We start from the raw sequence: 13,054 nt of genomic DNA, 5'->3' as shown, positions 1-13,054 counted from the left end.
GTTTTGTGATTTATGTTTTTTATTTGTTTTTTGTGTTGTATGTGTTTTGTTTTGTATGTTTTATGTGTTGTATATGTTTTGTGTTGTATGTGTTTTGTGTTGTATGTGCTTTGTGTTGTACATGTTTTGTGTTGTACATGTTTTGTGTTGTACATGTTTTGTGTTGTACATGTTTTGTGTTGTACATGTTTTGTGTTGTATGTGATTTGTGTTGTATGTATTATGTGTTGTATGTTTTAATGTGTTGTATGTGTTTTATGTTGTATGTGTTTTATGTTGTATGTGTTTTGTGTGTTGGTGTATTTAATGTTGTGTAATGCATTTTGTGTTGTCTTTTGCGTAGTGTGGTGGGGAGTATTTAGTGAAGTTGGTGTGTGGTGCTCTGAGTGTTTTGTGGTATGATGTGGTCTGTGGTGTGTGGACTGATGCTTGGTATGGTGTGTGGTTTTTGTAGTGGTGTTGGATGTGGTGTTGGATGTGGTGTGTAATGTGGTGGAGTTTTGGTTTGTGTGTTTTGTGTTACGTGTGTGTGTTTAGTGGTGTGTGTTTTACATTTTAGTGTTTTGTGTGTTGTGTGTTATATGTGTTGTGTGTTATTTGTGTTGTGTGTTTTAGGTGTTGTTGTGATGTGCGTTTTGTGTGTGTTGTGGTGAATGGAATGTGGTATGATGTGTGTTGTGTGGTGTGAATTTGTAGTGTTCTATGTTTTACTGTGTTTTATGTATTATGTGTTGGTGTTATTAGTGTTGTGTAATGCGTTTTATGTTTATGCTGTTTTGTTATTTTTGTGTTTTTATGTGTTTGTTTGTTTTATGTGTTTATGTTTTATGTGTAATTTGTTTTATGTGTTTGTGTTTTGTGTTGTATGTGTTTGTGATTTATGTCTTTTGTGTTGTATGTGTTTTGTGTTGTATTTTTATGTTGTGTGTATTTTATGTGTTTTGTGTGTTTGTGTTTTTATTTTTGTGTAAAGTGTTTTATGTTGTCTGTTGTGTCGTGTGGTGTGTGTAGTGAATTTGGTATGTGGTGTGTTGAGTGTTTAAGGTGTGATGTTGTGTGTAGTGTGTGGACTGATGTGTTAAGTGTGTGGTGTTTGCTGTGGTGTTTGATGTGGTGTGTGTGTTTTGGTTTGTGTGTTTTGCGTTACATGTGTGTGTTTTGTTTTTGTTTTCTGGTGTGTGTTTTGCATTTTATGTGTTTTATGTGTTTTATGTGTTGTGTGTGTAAGTGTTTTTTGTTTAACTGTTCTGTGATTTGTGTTGTATGTGCTTTATGTTTCAGTTTTGTGTAATGCGTTTTGTGTTTTGTGTGTTTGGTTTTTTATGTGTTTAGTTTTATGTGTTTGTGATTTATGTGTTTGTGTTTTATGTTTATATGTTTTATGTGTTAAATTTTTTTATGTGATATGTGTTGTATATGTTTTGTGTTGTAATTGTTTTGTAATTGTTTTGTGTTGTAATTGTTTTGTGTTGTATGTGTTTTATGTTGTATGTGTTTTGTGTGTTGGTGGTTTTAGTGTTGTGTAATGTGTTTTGTGTTTTCTGTTGTGTAGTGTGGTGGGTTATATGTAGTGAATTTGGTGTGTGGTGTGGTGTGGTGAGTGTTTTGTGTTGGGATATGGTTTGTGGACTGATGCTTGGTATGGTGTGTGGTGTTTGCTGTGCTGTTGGATGTGGTGTGTGATGTGGCGTGTGTTTGGTGTTGTGTGTTTTGTGTTTCGTGTTGTGTGTTTAGTGGTGTGTGTTTTACATTTTAGTGTTTTGTGTGTTGTGTGTTATATGTGTTGTGTGTTATTTGTGTTGTGTGTTTTAGGTGTTGTTGTGATGTGCGTTTTGTGTGTGTTGTGGTGAATGGAATGTGGTATGATGTGTGTTGTGTGGTGTGAATTTGTAGTGTGCGGAGTGTGGTGTGATATTGTGTTGTGAGGTGTGTATTTTGTGGTGTGTGTTTGTTTTCGTGTTAATTGTTTTTGCATTTTATATGTTTTGTGTTGTGTGTTTTATGTGTTTGGTGTTTTTTGTGTTTCGTGATTTGTTTTATGTATAATGAGTTTTCTGATGTGGTTTTGAGTTTTGAGTTGCTTGTGTTTTTTGTTGTTTTGTGTGTGTTTTTTGTACTGTTGTGAGTGGTTTGTGGTGTGTATTTTGTGATGTGTTTTGCATTTTGTGTTTTATGTATTGTGTGTTTTATGTGTTGTGTGTTTTATGTGTTGTGTGTTTTATGTGTTGTGTGTTTTGTGTTGTAGGTTTTATGTGTTGTGTGTTTTATGTGTTGTGTGTTTTATGTGTTGTGTGTTTCGATTTGTGTTTTTATTTATTGTGTGTTTTAATTTTTTGTGTGTATTATGTGCTGTATGTAGTATGTGTTTTATGTGTTTTATGTTTTATGTGTTTTATGTTTAATGTGTTTTATGTTTAATGTGTTTTATGTGTTTTATGTTTAATGTGTTTTATGTTTAATGTGTTTTATATGTGTTTGTTTTATATGTGTTTGTATTATATGTGTTTGTATTATATGTGTTTGTATTATATGTGTTTGTATTATATGTGTTTGTATTATATGTGTTTTATGTGTTTTGTTATTTATGTGTGTTGTTGTATGTGTTTTGTGTTGTGTGGTGTGTTTAGTGTTGTGTTTTTGTGGTGTGTTTTTTTCTGAAGTGTTTTGTATTTTGGATTTGTGTTATGTGTTTTAAGTGTTGTGTGTTTTATGAGTTGCATGTTTTATGTGTTGTGTTTTTTATGTGTTGTGTGTTGGTGTTTTTAGTGTTATGTTGATATGAGTATTGTTTTGTCTGATGTGTAGTGTGTGGGGTGTATGTAGTGAATTTGGTGTGGGGTGTGGTGAGTGTTTGGTGTTGTGATGTGGTGTGGGGACTGATGTATAATGTGATGTGTGGTCTTTGCTGTGGTGTTGGATGTGGTGTGTGTTTGTTTTGTGTATTGTGGCGTGTGTTTGGCGTTTTGTGTTGTTTGTTTTGTGTTATGTGTTTTGTGAATCGTGTTTTTATGTTTTGTGTCTTATTTGTGTTGTGTTTTATGTGTGTTTTGTGTGTTTTTTGTTTAATTGTTCTGTTTTTTATGTTATACTGTGTTTTATGTATTATGTGTTGGTGTTTCTAGTGTTGTGTATTGTGTTTATTGTCTTTTGTTTTTATTGTCTTTAATGTTTTTTGTGTGTTATGTGTTTGTGTTTAATGTATTATATGTTTTTATGTGTTTGTGATTTATGTGTTTTGTGTTGTATTTTGTTTGTGTTGTATGTTTTTTATGTTGTATGTGTTTATTTGTATGTGTTTTATGTGTTTTGTGTGTTTTTGTTTTTATTATTGTGTGTTGTGTTTCACGTTGTCGTTGTGTAGTGTGGTGGGGAGTGTGGTGAATTTGGTGTGTGGTGTGGTGAGTGTTTTGTGGTGTAATGTGGTGTGTAGTGTGTGACTGATGTTTTGAGTGTGTGGTGTTTGCTGTGGTGTTGGATGTGGTGTTTGATATGGTGTGTGTTTTGGTTTGTGGGTTTTGTGTTATTTTTGTGTGTTTTGTGTTTGTTTTCTGGTGTGTGTTTTGCATTTTATGTGTTTCATGTGTTGTGTGTTTTGTGTTGTGTGTTTTATGTGTTTTGTATTGTATGTGTTTTGTATGTGTTTAGTTTTGTATGTGTTCAGTGTTGTATGTGTCTTATGTGTTCGTGTTTTAGTTTAGTGTAATGATGTTTTGTGTTTTATTGGTTTGTGTTTTTATGTGTTTGTGTTCTATATTTTGTGTTTTATGTGTTTTATGTTGTATATGTTTTTCTATGTGTTTTATGTTGTTTGTGTGTTGGTGTTTTTAGTGTTGTAATGTGTTGTGTGTTATGTGTGTTGTGTGTTATGTGTTGTGTGTTTTGTGTTGTGTGTGTTGTGTGTTTTGTGTTTTGTGTGTTGTGGGTTTTGTGTGTTTTGTGTGTTTTGTGTGTTGTGTGTTTTATGTGTTGTGTGTTTTTGTGCTGTGTTTTGTGTGGTATATGTGTTGTGTGTTTTAAGTGTTATGTGTTTTAAGTTTTGTGTGTTTTAAGTGTTGTGTGTTTTATGTGTTCTGTGTTTAATGTATTGTGTTGATTTATGTTGTGTTATTTATGTGTTTGGTGTATTATGTGTTGTGTGTTTTATGTGTTTTTGTTTAATTGTTCTGTGTTTTGTGTGTTTTAAGTAATATGTGTTGGTGTTTTTATTGTTGTGTGATGCATTTTTTGTGTTTTATGTGTTTGTGTTTTTAATTTTGTGTAATGTGTTTTTTATGTTTGTGTTTAATGATTTTGTGTTTTATGTGTTTGTGATTTATGTTTTTTGTTATTTATGTTTTTTTGTGATTTGTTTTTTGTGTTGTATGTGTTTTGTTTTGTATGTTTTAATGCGTTGTATATGTTTTGTGTTGTATGTCCTTTGTGTTGTATGTGCTTTGTGTTGTATGTGCTTTGTGTTGTATGTGCTTTTTGTTGTACATGTTTTGTGTTGTACATGTTTTGAGTTGTATGTGATTTGTGTTGTATGTGATTTGTGTTGTATGTGTTATGTGTTATGTGTTGTATGTGTTATGTGTTGTATGTGTTTTATGTTGTATGTGTTGTATGTTGTATGTGTTTTATGTTGTATGTGTTTTGTGTGTTGGTGTATTTAATGTTTTGTAATGCATTTTGTTGTCTTTTGCGTAGTGTGGTGGGGAGTATTTAGTGAATTTGGTGTGAGGTGCTCTGAGTGTTTTGTGGTATGATGTGGTCTGTGGTGTGTAGACTGATGCTTGGTATGGTGTGTGGTTTTTGCTGTGGTGTTGGATATGGTGTGTAATGTGGTGGAGTTTTGGTTTGTGTGTTTTGTGTTACGTGTGTGTGTTTTGTGTGTTTTTTGTTTAATTGTTCTATGTTTTACTGTGTTTTATGTATTATGTGTTGGTGTTTTTAGTGTTGTGTAATGCGTTTTATGTTTATGCTGTTTTGTTATTTTTGTGTTTTATGTGTTTGTGTTTGTTTTATATGTTTGTGTTTTATGTGTTATTTGTTTTATGTGTTTGTGTTTTGTGTTGTATGTGTTTGTGATTTATGTCTTTTGTGTTGTATGTGTTTTGTGTTGTATTTTTATGTGTGTGTTTTTCATGTGTTTTGTGTGTTTGTGTTTTTATTTTTGTGTAATGTGTTTTGTGTTGTCTGTTGTGTCGTGTGGTGTGTGTAGTGAATTTGGTGTGTGGTGTGTTGAGTGTTTAAGGTGTGATGTTGTGTGTAGTGTGTGGACTGATGTGTTAAGTGTGTGGTGTTTGCTGTGGTGTTTGATGTGGTGTGTGTGTTTTGGTTTGTGTGTTTTGTGTTAGATTTGTGTGTTTTGTGTTTGTTTTCTGGTGTGTGTTTTGCATTTTATGTGTTTTATGTGCTGTGTGTTTTTTTATGTGCTGTGTGTTTTATGTTTTTATGTGTTATGTGTTTTATGTGTTGTTTGTTTAAGTGTTTTTTGTTTAACTGTTCTGTGATTTGTGTTGTATGTGCTTTATGTTTTAGTGTTGTGTAATGCATTTTGTGTTTTGTGTGTTTGGCTTGTTATGTGTTTAGTTTTATGTGTTTGTGATTTATGTGTTTGTGTTTTATGTTTATATGTTTTATGTGTTAAATTGTTTTATGTGATTTGTGTTGTATATGTTTTGTGTTGTATGTGTATTGTGTTGTAATTGTTTTGTGTTGTAATTGTTTTGTGTTGTATGTGTTTTATGTTGTATGTGTTTTGTGTGTTGGTGGTTTTAGTGTTGTGTAATGTGTTTTGTGTTTTCTGTTGTGTAGTGTGGTGGGGTATATGTAGTGAATTTGGTGTGTGGTGTGGTGTGGTGTGGTGCGTGTTTTGTGTTGTTATGTATTGTGTGTATTATGTATTGTGTGTATTATGTGTTGTGTGTATTATGTGTTGTGTGTATTATGTGCTGTATGTAGTATGTGTTTTATGTTTTTTTGTTTTATGTTTTATGGGTTTTATGTTTAATGTGTTTTATGTTAAATGTGTTTGTTTTATATGTGTTTTTTTATGTGTTTGTTTTATATGTGTTTGTTTTATATGTGTTTGTATTATATGTGTTTTATGTGTTTTGTTATTTATGTGTGTTGTTGTATGTGTTTTGTGTTGTGTGGTGTGTTTAGTGTTGTGTTTTTTTCTGAAGTGTTTTGCATTTTGGATTTGTGTTATGTGTTTTAAGTGTTGTTTGTTTTATGTGTTGTGTGTTTAATGAGTTGCATGTTTTATGTGTTGTGTTTTTATGTGTTGTGTGTTGGTGTTTTTAGTGTTATGTTGATATGAGTATTGTTTTGTCTGATGTGTAGTGTGTGGGGTGTATGTAGTGAATTTGGTGTGGGGTGTGGTGAGTGTTTGGTGTTGTGATGTGGTGTGGGGACTGATGTATAATGTGATGTGTGGTCTTTGCTGTGGTGTTGGATGTGGTGTGTGTTTGTTTTGTGTATTGTGGCGTGTGTTTGGCGTTTTGTGTTGTTTGTTTTGTGTTATGTGTTTTGTGAATTGTGTTTGTATGTTTTGTGTGTTATTTGTGTTGTGTTTTATGTGTGTTTTTTGTTTAATTGTTCTGTTTTTATGTTTTACTGTGTTTTATGTATTATGTGTTGGTGTTTCTAGTGTTGTGTATTGTGTTTTGTGTTTATTGTCTTTTGTTTTTATTGTCTTTAATGTTTTTTGTGTGTTATGTGTTTGTGTTTAATGTATTATATGTTTTTATGTGTTTGTGATTTATGTGTTTTGTGTTGTATTTGGTTTGTGTTGTATGTTTTTTATGTTGTATGTGTTTATTTGTATGTGTTTTATGTGTTTTGTGTGTTTTTGTTTTTATTATTGTGTGTTGTGTTTCACGTTGTCGTTGTGTAGTGTGGTGGGGAGTGTGGTGAATTTGGTGTGTGGTGTGGTGAGTGTTTTGTGGTGTAATGTGGTGTGTAGTGTGTGAACTGATGTTATGAGTGTGTGGTGTTGGATGTGGTGTTGGATGTGGTGTTTGATGTGGTGTGTGTTTTGGTTTGTGTTATTTTTGTGTGTTTTGTGTTTGTTTTCTGGTGTGTGTTTTGCATTTTATGTGTTTTATGTGTTGTGTGTTTTATGTGTTTTGTTTTTTATGTGTTGTGTATATAAGTGTTTTTTTGTTTATTTGTTCTCTGATTTGTGTTGTATGTGCTTTATGTTTTAGTGTTTTTAGTGTTGTGTAATGCGTTTTGTTTTGTGTGTTTTGTTTTTTATGTGTTTGTTTTGTGTGTTTGTGATTTATGTGTTTGTGTTTTATGTTTTATATGTTTTTATGTGTAAAATGTTTAATGTGATTTGTGTTGTATATGGTTTGTGTTGGTGCTTTTAGTGTTATGTTGATTTGCATTTTGTGTTGTCTGTTGTGTAGTTTGTTGGGGTGTTTGTAGTGAATTTGGTGTGTGGTGTGGTGAGTGTTTTGTGGTGTGTGGACTGATGTGTGATGTGGTGTGTGGTTTTATGATGTGTTGTGTGTTTTTTAAGTGTTTTGTGTTTTTTGTGGTTTATGTTTTGGTGTTTTAGTGTTGTGAAATGTGTTTTGTGTTGTCTGTTGTGTAGTGTGGTGGGGTGTATGTAGTGAGTTTTGGTGTGTTGTGTGGTGAATGTTATGTGGTGTGTGGTGTGTGGACTTATGTGTTTTGTGGTGTGTGGTGTGAGGAGTGATGTGTGATGTGGTGTTAGATGTGGTGTGTGTATTGTGGTGTGTGTTTTGTGTTTCGTGTTGTGTGTTTTGCATTTTATGTGTTTTGTGTTGTGTGTTGTGTGATTTATAGGTTTGTGTTTAATGTATTGTGTGATTTATGTGTTTTGTAATTTATGTGTTGGGTGATTTATGTGTTGTGTGTTTTATGTGTTGTGTGTTTGGTGTTTTTTGTGTCAAGTGTTTTGTGTGTGTTGTGTGTTTTGTTTTGTGTTTTTGGTGTTTTGTGGTTTATGTTTTTGTTATGCGTTTTGTGTTTTGTGTGTGTCGTTTTGTGTGTTTGTGTGTATGTTTTGCGGTGAATGGAATGTGGTGTCGTTGTGTGGAGTGTGATTTGGTGTGTGTTGTGTGGAGTGTGTTGTGTGTAGTGGTGTGTTGATTGGGGTGTGTTGAGTGGGGTGTGTTGAGTTGATTGTGTTGTGTGGAATGTGGTGTTATGTGGTGTGTGTTTTGTGGTGAATGGAATGTGGTGTTTGTTAAGTTGTGGATGGTGTGTTTTGTGTGTGTTTATTGTGTTGTGTGTAGTGTGTTTTTTGTGTAGTTTGTATTGTGTTTTGTTTTTTAGGTGTTTTTTGTTGTGAGTTTAATTGTTTGTTGTGTTTTTTGTGATATTTGTTTTGTTTCATATTGTTTTTGTTTTGTGTTATTGTTTAATGCATTTTGTGTGTTGTGTTTTTGTGTTTTGTGTGTTATGTGTGTTTTGTGTTTTTTGTATTTTGTGATGTGTGTTTTGTGTTAAGTGTGTCATGTGTGTTTTTTATGTTGTGTGGTTTGTGTTGTGTGTTGTGTAGTATATGTTGTGAGTAGTGAGTTGTGATGTGTCCTGTGGTGTGCTTTTGGTGTTTTTTGTGTGTGTTCGGTTTTTGTTTATGTTTTATGTTATGTGTTTTTGTGTTGTGTGTGTTATGTTTTTTGTATGTGATGTGTGTTTTGTTGGTTTTTGAAATTTTTTTTTGTGTGTGTTATGCTTTGTGTCATGTGTTTTTTATATGGTTTCTGTTGTGTGTTGTGTAGTATGTGTTGTATGGTGTGGTGTGTGTAGTGAATTTTGGTGTGTGATGTGGTGTGTTTTGTGGTTTGTGCTTGTGTGTTTTGTGTTATATGTTTTTTTGTTTTGAGTTGTGTGTGTTATGTATTTTGCATTGAAATTTGTTTCTTGTTTAGAGTTTTTGTGTTATGTGTGTTTTTTGTGTTGTGTTGATTGTGTTTTGTGTTTAAGGTGTTGTGTGTTTTGCTGTTTGTTTTGTGGTGTCTGTTTTGTGTTGTGTTTTGTGGTGTCTGTTTTGTTATGATTGTGTTTTGTGTTGTGGTGTGTGTGTTTTGCATGTTGTGGTATGTGTATTTTATGTATTGTTTTGTCTGTGTTTGTTTTATATTTTTTGTTTTTTTGGTGTATTGTGATATGTGTTTTATGTATTTTGAGTTATGGGTTTTGTGTTTTCTGTGTGTTTTAGGTTATTTGTGTTGTATGTTTTAGTTGTTTGTTTGGTTGTGTGTTGTGTGTTTTAGTTGTTGTTTGTGATGTGTGTTTTGTGTTGTGTTTGGTGTGTGTGTTAGACGCTCCTTTGATGTTCGAAGGCGTTCGTAACAACTGCCAAAACTCATCCCATAATTAATGGTATGTGGAATACCCGTTAAGTTAAGTCTACCTACTGATCTAATACAAAATGTATTTGTGACTGGTATATCCATACGAACATAAAAAAATATTTACTAAGGACTACTGAACTTATTTCAAAGTGCTTAAATTTTTTTACTGGATTTTTTTATTATAACTACGTAACTATCATTTTTGTGCAAATGCATAGAATGGTTTTGATGTAATACGTTTAACCGTTTAAAATTTATTATATTAATGCCATTAATAAGTTCAACAGTTTACAAAAGAAAAGCTCGAGACTCTATGTGAAAATTCATAGAATAACATTTCCTAGCTTCCTATGAACAGAACCGACCTTACAGTGAATGGCATAAGAATTTAAAATAGTTTTAATTTATTGAAAGCTGCGTTGCGTTATTGCTAGAGACCGGAAGATATAGCGGTTTCCTCTCGCGATAGGCTGAAATTCAAATACATATATGTACTACTTATGCTTAGAGACCTTAAAAATTCGCGGGTTCAATGCCCTGTAGGATGAACTCCACAGTTCTACGTACACTCGGTCAAATGCCACCCACTCATTGGCTGCTGTCGTGTGAGACGTCCCAGCGTAGCAGCCTGTGATTCGATAAAGCTTTGGTTGGGCGTTTCTCATTGGCCCAGAGTCATCCAGGTGAATTGTGAGCCAATAGCAGAGGCCGCACTGAGGTAAAACTATTTGTATATTAGCCTATCGCGAAATGAATTCGCGAATTTTTCCGGTCTCTACTTATGCTGCTTCTGCTGTTGGCTCACAGTTAATCTGGAGGTCACTGATCCAATTACAAACACTAAACAAAAGAAGCAACCAATCACAAGCTACCCTGTTGACGTCTCACAAGTCGGCAGCCAATGAACGGTGGTATTTGCCACCGTGTCTACAGAGGTCTTAAAGAGTCTTTCCCAGAAGACACTGGACCGACGAATCTTTCCGGTCCCCAGCTATTGCACCTTGCGTAGTTCATAAACAGGTACTCTAAAATGAGGTTGTTCAATAGTTTGCATCTTACGTTCTTGCGTAGTTTATAAGCCAGGTTAAGGCCCGTCATATATGTGACACGTAAACGGAGATGGACCCTTGCGGATTAACTCGGCAGTGCTGAGCTCTCCCGTTTACGTCTAGAAGCCGATTACTTGGCTGCAGCTCTTCCGTTTACGTTGCTACGTGCGACCAACAGAAGCCTACTACTTGGCTGCGGTGGTAGCCCTGTTTGTTCGTTTTCTAAATGGGTTTTTAAAAAAATTGTTTTCCAGTACAAGGACGCCCAAAGCGAAGGGGGGAGAGAACTCCCGCGCGCCCGTGCAGCAGAGGAGAGACTGCGGCGTGGTTCGGCCATTAATAAAAAATTTACCATTACAATATTTAAATTTAAGAACCTAAAACTGCTAAAATAGCACTATTTTACACCTTAAAATCCAAATTCTCCCGGGGGAGGACCCCCGGACCCCCCGCTTTAATACGGAGGGGGGATGCTTCTTAACACCCCCCATACACAAATCCTGGCTACGCCACTGGCTCCATCCATCGAAATAGTCAATCGAAATTGTCACTCGCCAAAACAAAACATTGAAAAACACACACGTCACAGATGGACACGATTTTCACAGTCCTGAAATCAGGGATTGATATCTGAACGCCTATTAGACTGAAACAAGGTATATACCCCGCTACCAGCGGTTTTTGCCAAGATCCCTAGCTGGTAATAGTTGTTTGCTCACCCTTGGTGGATGGGTTTTTTTTTCAAAATTTTGTTTATTTCTTCCTTTGCGTAGTATGAAAAGTGAAAATATTATAAAAGCTTTGGAAAGTAAGGTGTGGAGCATGTTTGGTAGCCCGGGACAGATTGTGTCGGACAATGCCACTTATTTTACTAGTAAAAATTTTTAAGTCATATGCCTCCATTGGGGTATCAAACATATCACTACCAGTCCTTATTACCCGAATCCTAATTTAGTGGAAAGAATGAACAAAAATATCAAGATCGGTCTTACTATTTTTCTACAACGCAATCATCGTTTTAAGTGGGATAGTATCATCCATATTTTAAATTTGGCTTTCAATATGACTGTGTAATTAACGCCGTCAGAAATATTTTTGGGGAGAAACGTACCGCATCCTTTACTTAACTGCTGGGGTTTGCATCCGAAATGTTTGAGTACTCAAAGTCCTCGTCTGCAGGAAAAAATGTGGGGCGAAGCAGCTGATAATTTGCAAAAAAGCTAAAAATAAAATAAGTATATATTATAACAAAGGACGGGTGAATGATGAATTTAAGATAGGAGATGAAGTTTTATGTAAGCAATTTGTACTAAGTAATAAAGCTATGTACAAAACTGCGAAGTTAGAATATGATTATGATGGACCTTTCAAGATCATAAAGTTTTTGGGACCTGTAACCGCTCTGTTGCAAGACGTCGAAAGGCCTAATAAGATTTAAAAAAGGGGCCCATTTAAGCCACATAAAGAAATTTGTAAGGCGGGACCTAAATTCCTGATTTATTTTTGAGTACGTCTTGTTGGATCGAAGTGTCCAAGTTAATTTATCGATCCTAACTGTTGGACTACACCATTTCAATTTTTGCTAATATCATGTTTTTGGACTGATGTACTAAAATTTGGATTTTTTTTTTGTCTTAGCTTTTACGATTTACCTGCTAATATGCAGTTATTTGTAGTGCTATCTAGTCATATCTTCTATGTGCTTTGTGATGTTAAGGTTTTCTAATCTTTTATATTTTTCTTAATCTTAACGTTTCCTATTTGCATATTTTTTTCTAGGTATCTTTTGAGCTAAGCAAAACATATTTTTAGTTACTAAATTTGTAAACGTAATGTTTGTCTCACTTATCAATTTGGCGTTTATCTTTAGCTAATTTATCTACCAAAGTATTTTTTGTTAGGGGTTGTTGTGGCCACCAGGCCACAATTATTATTTATATTTTATTTTGGCTATTCTGATTTTTCTCAATTATTTCAATTTTAAATTACCGTTTTAATCTTTAAAACTAAGTCGCAGTATTTTTGATTGTTTAATTTTTATGAATAATTCTTTTATTTATTATTCATTGTTTTGGTTTGATTCAGTTTCTTTAATACTGTACATCGATATTGGTTATATGGCCGGCTACTGGGCGCGGTATCGTCGCTTCCCGGTCTGACGTCACCAGCCCCATAGTGCGGGAGTGGGGAGTGAGCTGTGAGCCTCGGGGAGCGATGGACTGCGAGTCGCCGCCGACGCACGTGCGGTGGAATTACGCCGCGGGCAGAGGTGTATAATGCTTCGACACAGCGCCAGGCAGTCCGTGCCTGGGTTGGCATGGATGGGGCCGTACCTCCAGCTGGTACGGAAGGAAGTGCCTCGCAAGAGAATACTTCGATAAGGTAAAGAGGCGACACGCAGTATTGTTCGGATTTGGCGCAAAAACTAAATTTTGGAAGCACTATTACAGTTCACGTGCGTGTGTTAATTAACTGTGTCTGTGCTATCTACAATTACGTTAAGGCTGTTCAAGGGTAAAAAAAAAGTCTGAAATTTAATATTTACATTGTCCTGTATGGAAACCATTGATTAAATAGTACATCTGAAATAACACAAAGTAATTAAAAAAATATTTATTACTTTTTTTTAATATTTAATCGTTTTGATATTATTTTTCCAAAACGGCAATACCGTCTATGTTTTAAAGG

The 13,054-nt window shown here is 34.3% G+C and overlaps 2 protein-coding genes across 3 annotated transcripts in view; one reads left to right on the top strand and one right to left on the bottom strand.

The window, feature by feature from the left end:
• LOC134529816 (ELAV-like protein 1) overlaps positions 1 to 13,054 on the top strand; it is a 364,764-nt gene that overhangs the window by 14,723 nt on the left and 336,987 nt on the right. Inside the window, exon 1 of one of the 2 annotated variants that reach the window (XM_063364290.1) lies at positions 12,529 to 12,748. The exons of the other annotated variant lie outside the window; for it this stretch is intronic. Within the exon in view, the coding sequence (XP_063220360.1) occupies positions 12,684 to 12,748 (65 nt within the window). The 5' untranslated portion in view covers positions 12,529 to 12,683. Of the gene's footprint in view, positions 1 to 12,528; positions 12,749 to 13,054 lie in introns of those variants that run through there. 2 annotated transcript variants of the gene reach the window in all.
• LOC134529815 (cytosolic carboxypeptidase 6) overlaps positions 1 to 13,054 on the bottom strand; it is a 120,798-nt gene that overhangs the window by 35,893 nt on the left and 71,851 nt on the right. The gene's annotated exons all lie outside the window — the stretch shown is intronic.

Source organism: Bacillus rossius, chromosome 2, assembly GCF_032445375.1.
Source record: "Bacillus rossius redtenbacheri isolate Brsri chromosome 2, Brsri_v3, whole genome shotgun sequence".
Lineage (NCBI taxonomy): Eukaryota > Metazoa > Arthropoda > Insecta > Phasmatodea > Bacillidae > Bacillus > Bacillus rossius.
Note: the sequence above shows the minus strand (reverse complement) of the source record. Positions and strands in the feature narration are given on the sequence as shown.